At 42.8% G+C, this 21,375-nt stretch overlaps 1 protein-coding gene and 1 pseudogene across 1 annotated transcript in view; both read right to left on the bottom strand.

The window, feature by feature from the left end:
- The window catches only part of LOC135274024 (wings apart-like protein homolog), an 86,225-nt gene that overhangs the window by 8,482 nt on the left and 56,368 nt on the right, over nucleotides 1-21,375 (bottom strand). The window contains exons 10-17 of the mRNA XM_064374422.1: nucleotides 19,289-19,520; nucleotides 12,942-13,053; nucleotides 12,167-12,264; nucleotides 9,955-10,030; nucleotides 6,339-6,514; nucleotides 5,445-6,024; nucleotides 5,139-5,303; nucleotides 107-275 (exon numbers count right to left, since the gene is read on the bottom strand). Coding sequence (XP_064230492.1) covers nucleotides 19,353-19,520 — 168 coding nt within the window. The 3' untranslated portion in view covers nucleotides 107-275; nucleotides 5,139-5,303; nucleotides 5,445-6,024; ... (3 more) ...; nucleotides 12,942-13,053; nucleotides 19,289-19,352. The remainder of the gene's footprint in view (nucleotides 1-106; nucleotides 276-5,138; nucleotides 5,304-5,444; nucleotides 6,025-6,338; nucleotides 6,515-9,954; nucleotides 10,031-12,166; nucleotides 12,265-12,941; nucleotides 13,054-19,288; nucleotides 19,521-21,375) is intronic.
- Nucleotides 4,285-4,381, bottom strand: LOC135274056 (U6 spliceosomal RNA; annotated as a pseudogene).

Genomic DNA, 21,375 nt, shown 5'->3' with positions numbered 1-21,375 from the left:
ACACCCTGGATAGTGCCCACTGCCCATGGCAGGGCACCCGCAAGCCGTCCCCCATGCCTCAGGCTGTGCGGGCCAGGACGGCGAACCTATCCCACCATCTTTTTACCTTTCCAGCTGCGCTGTAGTCTCCGTCACCGCCACCAACCGCAACCGCAACAGCGAGGCGAGGCGAGGGGATACTGCAGACTCCAGGCTCCAGCCTCCAGCATGGGCAGCTACTACTCCTTCAACTCTAAGCCGGCTCGGAGCAGGTAGGCCCACGTACTCAGAAGGATCTGAAACGGTGAGACCAACGTGTACACACACACAGAAAAACACTACCAAGTAGCAGAAAAATCCAATCTAGAACCTGACCAGGCAATCCTGCAGACATAAAATCGAAAAACAGGTAAGAGATTACGTCCTCAAAATGAGCTATTCATTAGGAAAACGTAATTCGCCCGGCAAGGTGGCTCACGCCTGTGATCCCAGCACTTTGGGAGGTCTAGTTGGGCGGATTATCTGAGGTCAGGAGTTTGAAACCAGCCTGACCAATATGGTGAAACCCCACCTCTACTAAAAACACAAATAGTAGCCAGGCGTCATCGTGGTGGGTGTCTGTAGTCCCAGCTACTCAGGAGGCTGAGACAGAACTGCCTGAACCCGGGAGGTGAAGCTTTCAGTGAGCTGAGATTGCGGCACTGCACTCCGGCCTGGGTGACAAGAGCCAGACTCAGTCTCTTAAAAAAAAAAAAAAAAAAAAAAAGAGGAGGAATGCAGGTGTGGTTTTAGAAAAAAGGAACTCATACACTGTAGGTAGGATACTCCAGCTCAGAGGGCCGTGGGGCTCGGAGGGATCCAGGTCCCAGACTTCACCATGGCTCAGGGCCTGTGCACTCCTAGACACTGGATGCAGGTCTAGGATGCATGGACACAGCCTTCCCGGCAGGGTTGTGGACGCTGTCACAGCCAGTACCCTACAACCGCCCCCACACGGACGACTGGGGCCCAAATGCCCACAAAGAAGTCAGGACTGGAAAGCACGGAGCCGCGGAGAAGGAGCAGGGAGGTCGGGAGGATTCCCGGTGGGGTACAAGTCCCCGCCACTTACCGCAGAGATGTGTGTAGTCCTCAACCATCACGTGGAAGCCACCACGGCTTCTGCAAAGAAACTCGCTCTGACCGCGCCGCGGCCTCTGCTGACTACTTCTGGCCAGGCCGGGCTGCCGCCTCCGCTGACTCCCTCCGGCCGGGCCGGACTGCCGCCTCCGCTGACTCCTTCCGGTCGGGTCGGGTTGCCGCCTCCGGTGACTCCCTCCGGCCGGGTCGGGCAAGGCTGCCGCCTCCGGTGACTCCCTCCGGCCGGGTCGGGCAAGGCTGCCGCCTCCGGTGACTCCCTCCGGCCGGGTCGGGCCGGGCCGCAGCCTCTGCTGACTAACCCCGGCCGGGCTCGGCCGGGCCGACGCCTCTGCTAAATCCCTCCGGCCGGGCTGGGCCGGGCAAGGCCGGACTGCCGCCTCCGCTGACCCCTTCCGGTGGAGTCGGGTTGCGCCTGCAGTGATTCCCTCCGGCTGGGCTGGGCCGCCGCCTCCGCTGACTCCTTCTGGTCGGGTCGGGTTGCCGCCTCCGGTGACTCCCTCCGGCTGGGCCGTGCCGCCGCCTCCACTGACTCCTTCCGGTCGGGTCGGGTCGGCTTGTCGCCTCCGCTGACTCCCTCCGGCCGGGCCGGGCCAGGACACCACCTCCGCTGACTCCCTTCGGCCGGGCTGGGCCGCCGCCTCCGCTGACTCCCTCCGCCCGGGCCGGGCCGCCGCCTCCGCTGGCTCCCTCTGGCCGGGCCGGGCCAGGCCGCCGCCTCTGCTGACTCCTTCCGGTCGGGTCGGGTCGCCGCCTCCGGTGACTCCCTGCAGCCGGTCCGGGCCGGGACGCGACGCCGGGACGCGACGCCGCCTCCGCTGACTTCCTCCGGCCGAGCCAGGCCTGGACGCCGCCTCCGCTGACTCCCTCCGGTCTGGCGCCACCTCCTCTACTTCTGGGCGCGCCGGGCCGCCGCCTCCACTGACTCCTTCCGGTCGGGTCGCCGCCTCCGGCAAAGAGTCTCACTCTTTTAGCCCAGGCTGGAGTGAAGTGGTGCGTTCTCGGCTCATTGCACCCTCCTCCCCTAACCCCCAGGTTCAAGCAATTCTCCTGCCTCAGCCTCCCAAGTAGCTGAGATTACAGGTGCCTGCCAACAAGCCTGACTACATTTTTGTATTTTTAGTAGAGACGGGGTTTTGCCATGTTGGCCAGGCTGGTCTTTGAACTCCTGAACTCAAGTGATCCACCCACTTCGGCTTCCCAAAGTGCTAGGATTCCAGGCATGAGCCACAGCTCCTGGCCCATGCTCACACCTTTAAGAACCTCTTCATGACACCCAAGTAGCTGGGATTACAGGCACGCGCCACTGTGCCCAGCTAATTTTTTGTATTTTTTAGTATAGATGGGGTTTCACCATGTTGACCAGGATGGTCTCGATCACTTGACCTCGTGATCCACCCGCCTCGGCCTCCCAAAGTGCTGGGATTACAGGCGTGACCCACCGCGCCCGACCCTAATTTTCTATTATTATTATTATTCTTTTTTTTTTTTTTTTTGAGGCAGGGCCTCTCTCTTTCACCTCTTGGGTTCAGGTGATCTGCCCCACTCAGCCTTTCAAGTAGCTGGGACTATAGGCGAGTGCCACCATACCTGACTAATTTTGTATTTTTCATAGAGATAGGGTTTCACCATGTTGCCCAGGATGGCCTTGAACTCCTGGGCTAAAGTGATCCACCTTCCTTGGCCTCCCTAAAGTGCTGAGATTACAGATGTGAGCCACTGAGCCCAGCCTAGTTCTAATTTAAAAAATAATAATTATGGCCAGGTGCTGTGGCTCACACCTGTAATCTCAGGAGTTTGGGAGGCTGAGGTGGGCAGATCACTAGGGCAGGAGTTCAAGACCATCTTGGCCAACATGTTGAAACCCCATCACTACTAAAAATACAAAAATTAACCAGGCGTGATGGCATGCGCCTGTAATCCCAGCTACTCAGGAGGCTTGTTATTCGCGTCCAACGGTACCGAATATTAAACACATTTAATAAAGAGATCTTCCAAACAGGCTTTGTGTGGGCGACAAGGCCGTTTTGTTTTTGTTTTTGTTTTTGTTTTGAGACGGAGTTTCGCTCTTGTTACACAGACTGGAGTGCAATGGCACGATCTCGGCTCACCGCAACCTCCGCCTCCTGGGATCAAGCAATTCTCCTGCCTCAGCCTCCAGAGTAGCTGGGACTACAGGGGCGTACCACCATGACCAGCTAATTTTTGTATTTTTACTAGAGACAGGGTTTCACCTTGTTGACCAGGATGGTCTCCATCTCTTGACCTCGTGATCCACCCGCCTCAGCCTCCCAAAGTGCTGGGATTATAGGCGTCAGCCACTGCGCCCAGCCAATTTTTTGTATTTTTAGTAGAGATGGAGTTTCACCATGTTGACCAGGATGGTCTCGATCTCTTGACCTCGTGATCCACCCGCCTCGGATTTTTTATAAAGACAGGGTTTCACCATGTTGGTCAGGCTGGTCTTGAATTCCTGACCTCAGGTGATCTGCCTGCCTTGGCCTCCAAGGTGCTTGGACTACAGGCGTGAGCCACCACGCCCGGCCTATTATTTTTATTTTTAGTAGAGACAGGGTTTTACCTTGTTAGCCAGGATGGTCTCAATCTACTGACCTCATGATGCGCCTGCCTCAGACTCCCAAAGTGCTGGGATTACAGATGTGAGCCACGACGCCCAGCCCTAACCCCAGCTAATTTGTGTGTGTGTTATATAAAGACAGGGTTTTGCACCGGGTGCGGTGGCTCACGCCTGTAATCCCAGCACGTAGGGAGGCCGAAGCAGGTGGATCACGAGGTCAAGAGATCGAGAGCATCCTGGCCAACATGGTGAAACCCTGTCTCTACTAAATAATACAAAAAATTAGCCGGGCATGGTGGCGCATGCCTGTAATCCCAGCTACTTGGGTGGCTGAGGCAGAAGAATCGCCTGAACCCATGAGGCGGAGGTTGCAGTGAGCCAAGATCGCGCCTTTGCATCCAGCCTGGGTAACAAGAGCGAAACTCCGTCTCAAAAAAAAAAAAAAAGACAGGGTTTTGCTATGTTGCCCAGGCTGGTCCTGAACTCCTGGGGTCAAGTGATCCATCTGCCCGGCCTCACAAAGTGCTGGGATTCCAGGCAAGAGCCACCATGCTCAGCACCATGACTTTTGATATTTTTATTTTCTTTTTATTTATTTATTTATTTTTTTAATAAATTTGCACAGGGGCCATGCTAATCTTCTCTGTATCGTTCCAATTTTAGTACATGTGCTGCCAAAGCGAGCACGATATTTTTATTTTCATTATCATCCAGTTCTAATTTATTTTTAAATTAAATTATTTATTTATTTTTTTTTTTTGAGATGGAGTTTCGCTCTTGTTACCTAGGCTGGAGTGCAATGACGTGATCTTCGCTCACCGCAACCTCCGCCTCCTGGGTTCAGGCAATTCTTCTTTCTCAGCCTCCTGAGTAGCTGGGATTACAGGCACGCACCACCATGCCCCAGCTAATTTTTTGTATTTTTAGTAGAGACAGGGTTTCACCATGTTGACCAGGATGGTCTCAATCTCTTGACCCAGTGATCCACCCGCCTCGGCCTCCCAAAGTGCTGGGATTACAGGCGTAAGGCACCGCGCGCGTCTATTTTTGTATTTTTAATAGAGATGGGGTTTCATCATATTGGTCAGGCTGGTCTTAAACCGTGACCTCAAGTGATCCACCCACCTCGGCCTCTCAAAGTGCTAGGATTACAGGCATGAGCCACCGCACCTGGCCTGTACCACATTTTTAATTGGTTACAAATTCTGATTTAAAATGAGCTTTTTCCCTTGAAGGCACAAATATTTAAATATTGGTCAGGAACAGTCCCTTTCCACCCCTGCAGAGACATGCTTCAGGAGTTCTAACTAAGAAGGCCGGGGAAGGACTGGAGGGGGCCAGCAGTGGAAGGGCAAGACAAAGGGGTAAAAGGTGCAAATGACAAAGAAATTGGACAAATGCAACAAACTGTAGTTATGAGTTTGTTTTTAAAGTGGTTGCTTACCTGCACTAAAGCCTGGACAGCATGAACTTGTCCAGCTATCCTTAAGCGATCATCCCCTTCTCCAGTTCAGATGGAAGAATCAAAAGAACACGATGTTTCCATGTTGACAAGGCAGTGCAGATTCCGAGCACTATACGCCACTAGATTTATCAGCAGACCTAAGCCCTTCAAAAATTTTAAGAGACACGTATAATCAAGATGAGTACTTAAAACAAATGAACACAATATATGTAATTTTTATTGGCAGCGAAAAAGCTGAAAATCAGTGTTCTACCATCTACGAAATGGCTAAAAAACATTACGTACGAAAGGTCAAAAAATAAAGACCAAAAAGGAAAAAAAGGCCAGGCGCAGTGGCTCATGACTGTAATCCCAGCACTTTGGGAGGCCGGAGCAGGCAGATCACGTGAGTCCAGGAGTTTGAGACCAGCCTGGGCAACACGGCGAAACCCCATCTGTACTAAAAATACAAAAATTAGCTGGGTGTGGTGGCACAAGCCTGTAGTCCCAGCATCTGGAAGGCTGAGGCAGGAGAATCACTTGAAGCAGGAATCGAGAGGTTGCAGTGAGCCAAGATGGTGCCACTGCACTCCAGCCTGGGTGACAGGATGACAATCTGTCTCAAAAAAAAAAAAAAAGAAGTGTTCATCAGGAAATTCACGAAAACGACCACAATATTAAAGGGTTGGTTCTTAAATCCAAACTAAGGTGAACATTTTGCACACCTTACTAGATACAATACTCTTCCTGAAAACGTCATTTCAACTTAACAGCACTCAAACATCAAATCTCTGCTCCTGAGGTAGGTACTATGGAGCCTGAAGCACACAGTTTAGCGCTGTGCCTATGAGACCGTCCTGCTCTCCTGTTTTGGTGCTACCCCACTCTGAAATAAGAAATGGATACAGGAAAATTGTTACTGATTCTTCCTTAGGACACTAATAACAGATTTATTAACATGGATATTAACTTAGGATTGTACAGTCATTCCTCTATTGAAACATAGTGTTGATACTTCCAGGTCAAGCTACTAGGCTTATAGAAATATCAACTCTTGAAAGCAATTTTTAAACCTACACATAAGTACATTAAGACAAATCAAAAAATCACTACACCAAGAAAAGGAGAAACAAAACAAAAAACTTGTTTTCACATGCAATATACATCTTTCAATGAGAAAAAAATGGAAAAAAATCTTACCATTATCGTTAGTTAAATTGAGCAACACCCCAATGATGGCCCTCATGCAGTCCTCCACTGCTTTGCCCACATGGTTAGTTACATTCTGGTGAGGCAGAGGCTTACTGTCAGCTAAGCATATGCTGTCCTCGGCACGACTGTACTGCTGAATCAGTTCTTCACAATGTTGTAATGCTCTTAAAAGAAAATAAAATACAGACTATGATAGTAAATAGTAGGTACACAACATATTTCTATTTACTTGAACCTAAAGGCTATCAGATAAAACTTCACTTTATTTTGGAAAAACCTGATACCTTAAAAAAACTACCCAAGGAATGTTAAAAATTAAACACTAATGGCAGAAGTTTATATCTGTACTACCTACACTTACCCTAGTAATCTCTTTATTTCCAAGTTGTCTCGCATGTTATTCATCTCTCCAACAGACAGACCACAACCCTTTCTCAAACAGGGAAAATGGTTAAGAGCTAATGTTGAACACTTCTGAGGTAGTAAATGTTATTGCCAATATTACATAACAAATGTTAAAGGAAAGACAAGTATGAAATACTTCATATGCATTAGAGCAAATAATTTTTATTATCTTAACTACCAACGTGACAGTATAATCATTATTTTTTAATTTAAGGACAAACTGACATGTCTCCTTGACAGTTATCCAAGGGATGAGCTACATCCAAGTAGTCTCAAGATACTACCCAAATTAACAAGGAAATATAATCCCTAAACGGGTCTAGTATTTCTAAAGACAGTGTTTAAATCACCAAGTCCACTATTTTTAAGTTCAATACAAATCAAGTAAGCTCCCTCTGTCAGTTGATTCTTCATGCATTATGTAAAAGGACACAAGATTCTTAAAGAAATCATATCTAATCTACGCCTAGTTGCCCTTTAAAACATACTGAGGAAATTCTGTAAAGGTTTCCTAATATTTTATAACCCTTCGGTCAGGAAGGTGTTCCTCATGTGTAACCTAAAACAATTTGTACTTCTGGTATTGAATGCTGGTCAGGATTACGATACTGTCATTGGTAACTCAACTGTTTTTAGACTGAGCTAAACTAGGGCTTCGAAGATAAAAGGAGGTTCAGCATATGTTATTTAATCTTTCTGTATGCTACCCCTGCATTGATCATGGTTTCTGCTGAAAAGCTTAAAAATCTAGAGATGATTGCTGTTTTATAAACAATTCTGACCTCTACCGTCACTACCAAGACATTTGGCCTAAACTTCCTAATCACAACAAAAGAGCTAAAATGAGTCATATTAAATACTTCCATTGACAAGGCACTTGTGGGAGGTAATGAAGTATACAAAAGAGATATTTTTAAATCAGAAACAACATACATCATTTTTGTCAATTTAAAAAAGAAAATGAAATCAGAAACATTTAACTTCAGTAATCTTTGGTAAGAAAGGGTAAAACATGGTAGCAAACAAGCAGAATGCATGTGGTAAGAGCACTAACTATATAGGCAGGGCACAGTAGTTCATGCCTATAATCCCTACACTTTGGGAGTTCAGGGTGGGAGGATCACTTGAGCCCAGGAGTTTGAGAACAGCCTGGGCAACACAGCAAGACCCTGTATCTATTTTTTTAAAAAAGAATGCTGAAGGCCGGGCGCGGTGGCTCACGCCTGTAATCCCAGCATTTTGGGAGGCCGAGGCGGGTGGATCATGAGGTCATGAGATTGAGACCATCCTGGTCAACATGGTGAAACCCCGTCTCTACTAAAAGTACAAAAATTAGCTGGGCATGATGGCACGTGCCTGTAATGCCAGCTACTCAGGAGGCTGAGGCAGGAGAATTGCCTGAACCCAGGAGGTGGAGGTTGCAGTGAGCCGAGATAGTGCCATTGCACTCCAGCCTGGGTAACAAGAGCGAAACTCCGTCTCAAAAAAAAAAAAAAAAAAAAAAATGCTAAATATATATAGAATAGGCCAGGTACGCCTATAATCCCAGCACTCTAGAAGGCTGAGGAGGGTGGCATCACCTGAGGTCAGGACTTTGAGACCAGCCTGGCCAACACGGTGAAACCCCATCTCTAATAAAAATACAAAAATTAGCTGGGTGTGGTGCGCATACCTGCTGTCCCAGCTACTCAGGAGGCTGAGGCAGAATAGCTTTAACCCAGGGGGTGCAAACTGTAGTGAGCCGAGATCATGCCACTGCACTCCAGCCTGGGCAACAGAGACTCCATCTCAGAAAAATAAAAATAAATAAAAGTAAAATATACCATTGAAAGATACAAAATGTACAAATGCAATCAAGTCCACAAATGTTCTGAAGGAAGACAAAAAAAATGTACAAATGCAAGACAAAAAAAGGAGATTTAAAAAACCTACAGATTAAGAAAATCTATTGAGACTAGAAATTTGAGATTACTGAAAATTAGAATATTGACTAAACATAAAATAGTAAGCAACTAGATAATCAGTGGTATGAAAATGGTATTGGGTTATATTTTTTAAAAGAGTCACTTTCTTTCAGACATTGTATACTTAAGTATTTATGGATGAAATGATAATATCTGGATTTGTTTCAAATAATACAAGAGGGGGAATGGATGGGGTTATAGATGAAAACCAGACAGGCCATGATCGATAATGTGTACATTACAGTTTATTACACTACTTATATTTGAAATCCTCCAAAATAAGAGGTTAAAAAACAGATAAATCAGAATAAGACTGCAATGGGCCTTTGATAAGGCTGACTTCCTTTAATAAGAAAGTTGCATATATATCCAAAGACAATAAGCAATCAGAGATTTGGGGAATTAAAATTATTTTTCAAAGCAGAGATTTGGAGAAAGTTAACTTCATGTGTTACTGTTCTAGGCTAAAGGCCAGAGAAGTAGGGCAGATATTAAGAACTAGGACAGAGATATCACGAAGAGGCTGCCGTAGTAAGATAGAACCAGGACTGGAGACATACTTGGGAATTTTACCTGCACGGAGGTGACAGCATTAGCCTAATTGTGATGAAATGTGTGTGGGAAGAAAGAATGTGGAATAGGAGAAGTTACATACAGATATGGAAAAACAAGTCTAAATAAAGTGCACAAGAAGAGGGTTAGAAATGTCCATTGAAAACAAGAATGAGGACAAATGCTCAGTATTTATTATATGCCAAGTACTGTTCTAGGCTTTGCATATTAACTAATTTAACTCATTAACACGTGTCATACATAATATACAAAAGATACTTTTTAAATAATTTAAATTTTAAAAATGTTTTTATATATATTTTTAATATACACATATTTTAAAGTATCTACTAAGAATATATTTCTTACAAACATACAAATTAACTCATTTTATTGTAATAACAATCCTAGGTGGGTTAAATACAATTATTATCCCCTTTGAAAAGAGCTTGATTTGTACATTACAAAGTTCTACAGCTGAAATTATTAAGCTGGAATCCATAGTCATTTTGTGTCCAAAATCTGTACTCTTAAAGCTTTAGTTACACAATGTGCACCAATTCATAGAACTCAATAGAGCATTTCATAAAGGAAGCTAATCCAAATTTCTTTCATTTGTGGTCAATCCAAATGTCTAAAATAAGTAACAATGTTAGTTGTTAGCTAATAAACAAAAAACTTACTTAGCTGATGAAACAATAAGTTGGGAATCTTTATATGCTATCAAGTAGCTTTGATTTCAGGATTATGCACAGTTACCTAAAAGGGAAGAATATAAAATAATTGTGGCAATCCAAAACTTTCATTCATTCACATAACGTCACACTCTGCCTGGTCCCTAAAAGATACAAAGAGGAAAAAACAGTCCTTGTTGTCTAAGGGAATAATTTCACAACCCACAGGTTCCAGATGTAAAATAAGAAAGCTAATGTTTCATGAAAAAATTAAGACATCATTGTTATCATTCATTCATAATTTACACTATATATTTACTGTAACGAACTGCCAAACACATTGAATGTCAGAATAGTGCAGTCCTTACCTTACAAATAGCAAACAAATAACATAAAGCTCTTAAGTAGATTCATTTAGAATACATTTTGACAAAGAAATATCTGTTATCTACTGTTCCCAAAGAACTGTAGAAGACATACGAAATAATTACCATTTAATCTATGCCATAAGTTTTTAATTTATACTACACTATTTTCCCCACATGTTTTTAAAATAAGCTGGTGAACAAATCTATGCATTCTGAAGTTTGCTGGCAACATAAATTCTAATCTATATGGAACTGGGTTAAAGTCCTTCATAAGAGTCTAAGAACAAAATATACTTACTGCAGTTCAACAGTATCATTTTCCAAAGCCAAATATTATGGCAAGCCGTGCTTATAAACAATCTGACTCAGGCCAGGTGTGGTGGCTCACGCCTGTAATCCAAGCACTTTCAAGGCCAAGGCGGGCGGATCACCTGAGGTTGGGAGTTCAAGACCAGCCTGACCAACATGGTGAAACCCCGTCAAAAAAGAAAAGAATTTTGAAGGAAAAAAAGAAAAAAACAATCTGACTCAAATAAAAGTCAAATAAACCAAATGCTAATAATAATTTAAAAATAAAACCTGACCGCATTTAGCGATTGTTATCTGCAAACAATGTAGTCAAGCAGAAACTCACATTAAGGAAAAAACAATAAAGACTGGAGGGGCCCGGCAAGGTGGGTCATGCCTGTAATCCCAACACTCTGGGAGGCCGAAGCCGGCAGTCCACTTGAAGCTAGGAGTTTTGAGACCAGCCTGTCCAACACGGCAAAACCCCAACACTAATAAAAATACAAAAATTAGTAAGGCATCGTGGCACACACCTGTAATCTCAGCTAGAGAGGCTGAGGCATGAAAATTGCTTGAAACCAAGTGGAGGTTGTAGTGAGTCAAGATCATGCCACTGCAGTCTAGCCTGGGTGACAGAGCGACACTGTGGCTCAAAAAATAATAAAATCTTAAAAAAAAAGATTGGTATATATAAACGATCCTGACATTTCATTTGCAGCAATAATACAGGCACTCTTAAAAAACTGCTCATTTAACTTGTTTATTAACAACTGGTTGCTAAAAAAATGTACTGCAATTTCTATCTGGATTAACAGAAGTGAATCCCACAGGAGTATATAAAATATCTGGCAGTCTCTCTCTTTTTTTTTTTTTGAGATGGAGTTTCGCTCTTGGTACCCAGGCTGGAGTGCAATGGCGCGATCTCGGCTCCCCGAAACCCCCGCCTCCTGGGTTCAGGCAATTCTCCTGCCTCAGCCTCCTGAGTAGCTGGGATTACAGGCACGCACCACCACGCCCAGCTGATTTTTTGTATTTTTAGTAGAGACGGGGTTTCACCATGTTGATCAGGATGGTCTCGATCTCTTGACCTCGTGATCCACCCGCCTCCGATTCCCAAAGTGCTGGGATTACAGGTGTGAGCCACCGCGCCCGGCCTGGCACTCTGTCTCTTACACACACATTCACAATTAAGACTGAATACTTGGCCGGGCGCGGTGGCTCAAGCCTGTAATCCCAGCACTTTGGGAGGCCGAGGCGGGTGGATCACGAGGTCGAGAGATCGAGACCATCCTGGTCAACATTGTGAAACCCCGTCTCTACTAATACAAAAAAATTAGCTGGGCACGGTGGCGCGTACCTGTAATCCCAGTTACTCAGGAGGCTGAGGCAGGAGAATTGCCTGAACCCAGGAGGCGGAGGTTGCGGTGAGCCGAGATCGCGCCATTGCACTCCAGCCTGGGTAACAAGAGCGAGACTCCGTCTCAAAAAAAAAAAAAAAAAAAAAAAAAAAAAAAAAAAAAAAAAAAAGACTGAATACTTTTTGCCAAATTGTCATCCATACTTACACTTTCTAAAACTCGTAAACATCTCTCTGCTCCCCATAGTGAGGCTACCAGTTTCTCTTCATCCTCATCTCTAATTAAATGATCCACACATTCTTTTACTAGGTGAAAAGAAACAAATGTAAGTTAATATTTATCATCGATACTTACCAATACAATACTTTTAGCTAACATTAAAAGCCATCTGTACACATGCTATGAACATGCTGGAATCTCTCGGAACATTTTTTATTCTAGATTTCATACTTCGAGATTTTGAAATGTATCATACTCTGTAATTATTTCGTTTCCATAATCCCACAATATAAAAATGTTAACAGTCTTTTTATTTTTTTATTTTTTTGAGACAGAGTTTTGCTCGTTCTCCCAGGCTGGAGTACAATGGTGCAATCTCGGCTCACCACAACCTCCTCCTCCCAGGTTCAAGCGATTCTCCTGCCTCAGCCTCCCAAGTAGCTGGGATTAAACACATGTGCCACTACGTCCAGCTAATTTTGTATTTTTGGTGCAGATGGGGTTTCTCCATGTTGGTCAGGCCAATCTTGAGCTCCTGACCTCAGGTGATTCGCCCGCCTTGGCCTCCCAGAGTGCTGGGATTACAGGCATGAACCACCATGCCTGGCCCAGCCTCTTCTTTAAATGTTACAAATTTGCAGGATACTACTTGAAAAAACAGACATTTCCAAACTGATACAATAACTTTTTGAAATATGTCAATGGAGTATTTTCTTCAGGCTTTAAATAATATACAAAAACATTAAACATGTGAATATCATACCTTGATCTACAATATGATCCAGACCACCCAAAAGTCGGAGTTCTTCCTTAAACCAGTCTCCTGCTCGTTTAGAAGTAAGGGACAATAATGTCTCCATAGCTAAATGCCCAGTCTAAAAACCAGAAGCATCATTAATGAATATTTACTTTTAGCAATTCTAAAAATTGTTTCTCTTTGCAAAAATTTACTGCATGCTATCAGTACAGTTTAACATTATATTTACACATAAAATTGAACTAATTTCCAATTTTATCAGAACAGTCTACATTTAACAAAGTTTTAAAACTAGCTTTTCAAAGAGAAAATGTGCTATTTCAGTCTTCTATCACTTGTCAGTTTACTATTACACATACATATAGGTACTCATTTCTATAGTACAAAGGCCAAGTGTCAGACTGCTAAGTCAAAGGGTACATGTATTTTTTAATTGTTAATCAATATTAATTTGCCACAAAGGATTTAACAAGTAACACTCTCAGGAGCAAACTGTGGGAGTGCCAGTTGCCCTGAATCTTCAAAAGCACAAGTTATCACTTAACATTTTTGTCTGAGGGTACAAAATGGTAACATACTGCTTTTGGTTGTATTTTTATAACTACAGTACACTTGACCAGTTTTTCACATATTAATTAACTCTATTTCTAGTATGAGATTCCTGTTCATTATTCTTTCCATATTTTCCTGCAAGACTGATTGTCTTTCCTTATTGTTCGGTGTATTGTGTCTATTCCGCATACAAATCCTTTGCTCACTTTAGTACTGCAAACTGACTAGCTTTAAACTGACTACTGCAGGTTTAGCAGCTCAGGTATTCATGTGGCCATGATGACAAAACTATTCAAATAATGCTTTAGGATCACCACCAGAAGAGTACAAAAGCTAAGAGCCACATTTACAATCAAAGTAAAGTTTGTCTTTCTCTTTATTTCACTTTAGCTGTTGTTTTTCTATTTAAAGCATACAGCCACCTCCCAAGAAACAGCAATTTGGTTTCCGTTGTAATAAAGGAACTTCGGCATAACAAAAGAAATGCTTTAATTAGCAAAGATTGACAAGACCTAGTTTTTCTCCCAGTTTCTCCCCTTCAAAAGATGATAGGTCCTTCAGGCCTATTTGAAAACTGCACATAAACTAGAGATTTAGAAATTCAAACAACAGGTATTACCAGTATTGCACATTTAGGAGAGATATAGAAGATTTTTAATCTACTTCTTTTAAAACAGTTGTTCTTGGCTGAGTATGGTTGGTAGCTCACGCTTGTAATCCCAGCACTTCGGGAGGCTGAGGTAGGTGGATCACCTCAGGTCAGGAGTTCAAGACCATCCTGGCCAATATGGTGAAACCCGTCTCTAGTAAAAACACAAAAATTAGCCGGGCATGGTAGTGGGCACCTGTAATCCCAGCTACTCAGGAGGCTGAGGCAGGGAGAATTGCTTGAATCCAGGAGGCGGAGGTTGCAGTCAGCCAAGATCATGGCACTGCACTCTGGCCTGGGCAACAGAACAAGACTCTGCCTCAAAGAAAACAAAAGAAAAAAAAAAAAAAAAGGTTGTTCTTCAAGGTGACAAATGTAGAACTAAAACCCAATACTACAAAAACAGATTCAATTCTGTCCATTTCTCATTCTGTCCCTCAAAGAATAATTTAGATTGGTTAGGTGTATTAATTCATGAGTCATACTGGAAAAGCTGAAGACTAATGAGGCATTATTTGTTTACGAAGAAAGGTGATGGTAATTTGATATTAATAATTAAAACTCGTGCCTTTTTATGCTTAAAAGGGAGTTTCATTTTTGTTTCTACTGGCATAAAAAGGATTCTTTAATGTTTTAGGCTATATTAAGTATACTGCAAGCTAGCATTTCAAAATTGCCTATTATTCAAGCATGTTATTTAAAAACTTGTATAGTCCTCAGAGTTAAAGCACAGCCAAATCATTAACCAGAAAATAAGAGGATTAGGCTGTGAAGTGGCTAACACCTGTAACCCCAGCACTCTGGGACGCTGAGGCACAGGATCACTTAAGCCTGGGAGACGGATGTTGCAGTGAGACCAGATCACATTAGTGTATTCCAGCCTGGGTGACAGAGTCAGTCTCAAGGGGGAAAAAAGAAAAAAAACACCCTGAGACAGGTCCTTCAGGAGGCATTCCAGGACAAGACATTGCTATCACGGGAGATGACATCTCCATTCATGTTTTTCTGTCCCTAAAACCTTCCAATGGGACAAGATGTGGAGGTGGAAGACAGCCATATTGATAATCCTGATCCTGTGTGGACCTAGGTTAACATGTGTCTTCATTTTTAAGAAAAAAACGTTTTAAAAGTTAAAAAAATAATTAATTTTGAAAGAAGAAAAAAGCTTATAGAATATTTTTGTACAGTATACAATGTTTTAAGCTAAGTGTTATTACAAAAGAGTCAAGAGTTAAACAGTGTAGCCAGAGTGTACAGTGTTTATCAAGTCTACGGTGCTGTGCAATAATGTCCTAGGCCTTCACATTCACTCATCACTCACTCACTGACTGTACTGACACAGAGCAACTTCCAGCCCTGCAAGCTCTACTCATGGTAAGTGTCCATATAGGTTTATCTGTTTAAATCTTTTATACCGTACTTTTACTGTACAGTTTTTGTGTTTAGGTGCACAAATTTTGCCGCCACTGTGTTGCAGTTGCCTGCAGTGTTCAATGTAGTAACACGCTGTACAGGTTTGTACCCTAAAAGCAACAGGCTGTAGCACATGTAGTACGGCCTGTTGCTTTTAGGGTGCAAACCTGTACAGTCTAGATGTGTAGTAGGCCATAACTTTTAGGTCTGTGCAAGTACACTCTGATGCTCATACAACAACAAAATCACCTAATGATTCATTTTCAGAACACATCTGTCATTGAGCAAAGCATGACTATACTACTATTTTAAATTATCTTTTCATGGCACATCAGCAATACCAATATATTCAAGAAATTAAGCAACTAGTAACAATACTAATGTGTAGAAGATATTCATTGTACAAAACAATATAGTAAATCTACCGTACAATTTAAAACAAACAATACTCAACAACAGTTAACGTCAGGGGGAAAAAAGAGGAATCCTAAAATGGACATCTGTGCTCTGGCTTAATCGTATGAATAAAAAAGTTGTTTTATCTAATACAGTAAAGTTTTTATTCTGGTATTTATCATCCTAATAAATTCAACAAAACATAAGACAAATTAAATTATCAAGTTTATCATGTTATTTAACAGCATACCTGAAATGAATCTAAATGTTGAACACAGGAGACAAAAAAATAAAGGCACATTCACCCAACTATGTAGGCAATTAAAAATTATAGGCTCAAATTCATTCTTTTATAGTATGAAAAAATGAGTAGACATTGTAAAAATGGTATAAATAAATAAAAATTACAAATGTTTTGGCCAGGCGCAGCGGCTCACATCTGTAATCCCAGGAAGGCCGAGGTGGGCAGATCACCTTAGTTCAGGAGTTCAAGACCAGCTTGGCCAACATGGCAAAGCCCTGTCTCTACTAAAAATACAAAAAAAAAAAAATACCTGGGTATGGTGGCATACACCTGTAATCCCAACTATCTGGGAGGCTGAGGCATGAGAATACCTTGATATCGGGAGGCGGAGGCTGCAGTGAGCAGAGATCACACCACTGGACTCCAGCCTGGGTGACAGAGTAAGACTTCATCTCAAAAAAGAAAAAGCTAAAAAGTTTTAAATGTAGTATACAGATGGTATGATGACACGGAGGATCACAGATTTGCCATCTGAGTGCAACATCTCTCTCCACAATCTTATAAAGTGAAAAGTACTGAATACAGTTTTGTATCTTGCTGTGTAAAGTTAAACTGCTCTCCCATCCTCCACCTTAACCAGAATCTATTATCACCTCTACCCTAATTAAAACAGAATAGAGCAAGAGCCTTAAGTCACATCTGGCTAGCACAAAGCGTTCTATACATTTTTGTGGCAAATGCTGCAGTTTTCAGTTAAGTAATGGGGAGACATTGGCTTTTTTTTAGAAATAGTCTTACTCTGTCACCCAGGATGGACTTCAGTCGCGCCAATCTTGGCTCACTGCAACCTCTACCTCGCCTCCTAGGTTCCAGGTCCAAGTAATTCTTGTGCCTTCACCTCCCCAAGTAGCTGGGAATACAGACACCCGCCACCAGGTCCAGCTATAATTTTTATATTTTTAGTAGAGATGGGGTTTCACCATGTTGGCAGAACTCCTGGTCTCAGGTGATCCGCCCACCTCGGACTCCCAAAGTACTGGGATTACAGCTGTGAGTCACATCACCTGGCCTGAGATCTGATTAACATCTGTTCTGGGAAAGCCTCTAAAATTTCTGGTTTACCCATTGTTCCTTGTGTAAAATCAGGTACTTACTGTATATCCTAACCTGAGGTCAAACAACTTGATGTACTTCAATGGCCCTACACAGCTATTCTGAATTATACTTTTCCTATGGCTTATAAACCCTGGATGTGGGGGTAATAGCATGGGGATCCCAAGACACAGACACGGCTTTTGATTAGAAGTCCCTACTAAATGATTCTTTCTGAAAAACTGGATTTGTCACTCTTCAGTTTCTCAGCTTCCCTGGACTTTGGGGGTACGTTTGCATAGACAATAATAAATGTTTATTATGGTTTTGATGTTGGAAATGTCTGAAAAACCAGGTTATTAGGTAATAAACACTCTTATTTTTTTCCAAAATCACAAGCCAATTATCTTCTACTGGCCTAGAAACCATTGGAACATTATTGATTCTATAAGCAAAAAAGCCAGAAGAAAGCAGAACTGAAATAAAGCAAATATGGCATAGCCATCTCACACATGGTGCGTTGTGATAAGAGCAGCTACTGGCCATGACTGTATTATAAGGAACACCACACCTCAGGGGAGGTGAGGTGCCTAAGAGTCTTCGTTAAGGTGTCTTCAGGGTCCTTCAGGTCCCGTGAAACAGACACCCTGAGGTACATTGGAACAAATACATGCCTACTCATTGAAAATGGCAGTTGTGGCAGGAGCGGTGGCTCACACCTGTAATTCCAACACTTTGGAGGCTGAGGTGACATCGCTTGAGCCCAGGAGTTCAAAACCAGCCTGGGCAACGTGGCGAAAACCCCATCTCTACTAAAAATACAAAAGTTAGCCAGATACGGTGGAATACACCTATAGTCCTAGCTACTTGGGGGGCTGAGGTGGGAGGATCACTTGAGCCCAAGGGCTTGAGGCTACAGTGAGCCATGACTGTACCACTGCATTCCAGCCTGGGTGACATAGCAAGACCCTGTCTCCAAAAATAATCATTATTATAAATTAAAAAAGAAAATGGCGGCCGAGTGTGGTGGCTCACGCCTATAATCCCAGTACCTTGGGAGATCGAGGTGGGTAGATCACAAGGTCAAGAGATCGAGACCATCCTGGTCAACAATGTGAAAGCACATCTCTACTAAAAATACAAAAATTAGCTGGGCATGGTGGCGCACGCCTGCAGTCCCAGCTACTCAGGAGGCTGAGGCAGGAGAATTGCTTGAACCCAGGAGGTGGAGGTTGCGTGAGCCAAAATCGCGCCATTGCACTCCAGCCTGGGTAACAAGAGCTAAACTCCGTCTCAAAAAAAAAAAAAAAAATGCCAGAGGTAAATCTTCTGAAGGTTTTATTCCTGAAATGCATGGAGAATAAGAATTCAAATTCCTAATAGCCTAAATATAGTTCTACCTTTTTTTTTCTTTCTTTCTTTCTTTTTTTTGAGATGGTCTTGCTCCGTCACCGAGGCTGGAGTGCAGTGGTACAACCCTGGCTTACTGTACCCTCAAACTCCCTGGGCTCAGGAGATCCCCCAACCTAAGCCTCCTGAGTAGCTGGGACTATAGGTGCACACCACCATGTCCAGCTAATTTCTTTTGTATTTTCTGTAGAGATGGGAGTTTTGCCATGTTGCCCAGGCTAGAACCAAACTCCTAGGTTCAAGAAATCCACCTGCCTTGGCCTCTCAAACACTGATATTGTAGGCATGAGCCACTGCACCTGGCCCCCTTTTTTTTTTTTTTCTTAAAAAATGAAATAGAAAATAAAGAGAGAAGGATTAGGCAAAATCCAACAGAAAATGTGCAACAATTTACTGGGCAAAAAACCTAAAAGCACATAAACTAGTTTAGGAAGTTCAGGCAAGGAATGAAATTATACTCAGAGTTAACCCTGAGAATTTGCCAAACTGTAAATCAAGGTTAGAAGTTAAATAATTTGCCCACAGTCACCCAGCTATTGCAACTAACTAAAGACTTTCTGAAACTAATTCTCATCTTAGAAAGAAGAAGGAACCTACCGTTATATTTTCTAGATCAAGATGCTTGTTGTGTACAGTTTCACAGAGCCTTCGGATTTTTTCTTTAATTTTGTTCATGTCTTTTTCGTTCGTTCAGTAGCTTGGCCGATGAAGCATCTTGTTCCAGTTCCAAAAGTCGAATCATGAGATCTAAGCTAGCTCTATCAAGATCCATGTTCAAACGATCTCTACTCAGTATATACATGAGGGCAGCTGTACAGAGGGACAGATTCTTCAACAGACCAAAAAAAGAAAAAGAAAAAAGTTCATGTGAGCAACTTCTGACAATCTCAGGAAGTAAGACTGTTAATGACTTTTGCTTACAAGTTAAAATGCCTAAAACTTGCATTACTGACCATGTTGGAAACTTTAAAAATGTTTTATTCGGTGGTCCCTCTAAAAATATTCTGAAGAAACATGCTTAAAAAATGAAATGCTGTTGCTTAAAATTATCCTTTCAATGGACCCTCCATACATGAATGGCTGAAAGCTGTAAGACTATAAGCTGAGTTACATATTTCTTTGGCTATTCTGTGCTAAATGAAGAGTTTATAGGACATTTTTACAGACCTGTGTGTGTGTGTATGCGTATAAATTCTATTATGATATACCTCACTTTTTTTCTGAGACAGGGTTTCACTTTGTAACCCAGGCTGAAGTGCAGTGGCACGATCTCAGCTCACCGTCGCCTTGACCTTCTGGACTCAAGCAATCTTCCCCGCCTCAGCCTCACAAGTAGCTGAGACAACTGGCATGCGCCACCATGCCCAGCTGACTTTTTTGTATTTTTGTAGATGGGGTTTCACTACGTTGCCCAGGCTGGTCCTAAATACCTGAAGTCAAGTGATTCACCCACCTTGGCCTCCCAAATTGCTAAGATTATAGGCATGAGCCACCATGCCCAGCCTATTCTTTATGATATAGTAGAAAGTCATATTTCAGTTTAAAATCAATAACTGAAGGCCGGGTGCGGTGGCTCACACCTGTAATCCCAGCACTTTGGGAGGCTGAGGCGGGCAGATCACGAGGTCAAGAGATGGAGACCATCCTGGACAACATGGTGAAACTCCATCTCTACTAAAAATACAAAAATTAGCTGGGCATGGTGGTGCATGCCTGTAGTTCCAGCTACTCAGGAGGCTGAGGCAGGAGAATTGCTTGAACCCAGGAGGTGGAGGTTGCAGTGAACCGTGATGGCACCACTGCACTCCAGCTTGGCACCTGGCAATGGAGCGAGACTCTGTCTCAAAAAAAAAAAAAAAAAAAAAAAATCAATAACTGAAATAACAATTTTAAATCTGTGTCAAACCCTTAACATTTTTTTCTCCTGTAAAACACAGCTGTGTTTACATCTGTATGTAAACCCAGGACGCTGAACGACACATATTTGCATTTCTTTAAAATAAACCAATTGCCAGGTCTGGTGGCTCATGCCTGTAATTCCAGCACTTTGGAAGGCCAAGGCGGGTGGACCACCTGAGGTCAGGAGTTCAAGATCCGCCTGGCCAACATGATGAAACCTCATCTCTAGTAAAAACACACAAAAAATTAGCTGGGCATGGTGATGCACGTCTGTAATCCCAGCCACTCCGGAGGCTGAGGCAGAAGCATTGGTTGAACCCAGGAGGCAGAGGTGCAGTGAGCCAAGATTGCACCGCTGCACTACAGCCTGGGTGACAGAGCGAGACTCTGTCTCAAAAAATAAATAAAATAAAATAAAACATCGGGGAAGGATAATGTTAGGAGAAATACCTAATAAAGGTGACGGGGACATGGAGGCGGCAAACCACCATGGCATGTGTATACCTATGTAACAATCCTGCAAGATCTGCACAAGTAACCCAGAACTTAAAGTATAATAAAATAAATAAAACAAAATAAAATACAAAAATTAGCCAGGTGTGGTGGCAGGTGTCTGTAGTCCCAGTTACTGGAGAGGCTGAGTTGTGAGGATTGCTTGAAAAAAGAAAATAAACCAATCAAGTCTGGGTGAACCAAATAATTTTTTAAATCATTAATAAAATGTACCAAAATCACTCAGATCAGGTAGTTAAGTTAGCACATTCTACATATTTTTATTTATTTAT

This window comes from Aotus nancymaae, unplaced genomic scaffold (genome assembly GCF_030222135.1).
Source record: "Aotus nancymaae isolate 86718 unplaced genomic scaffold, 86718_ANA_hifiasm-v0.15.2.pri h1tg000010l, whole genome shotgun sequence".
Taxonomy (NCBI): Eukaryota; Metazoa; Chordata; class Mammalia; order Primates; family Aotidae; genus Aotus; species Aotus nancymaae.
Note: the sequence above shows the minus strand (reverse complement) of the source record. Positions and strands in the feature narration are given on the sequence as shown.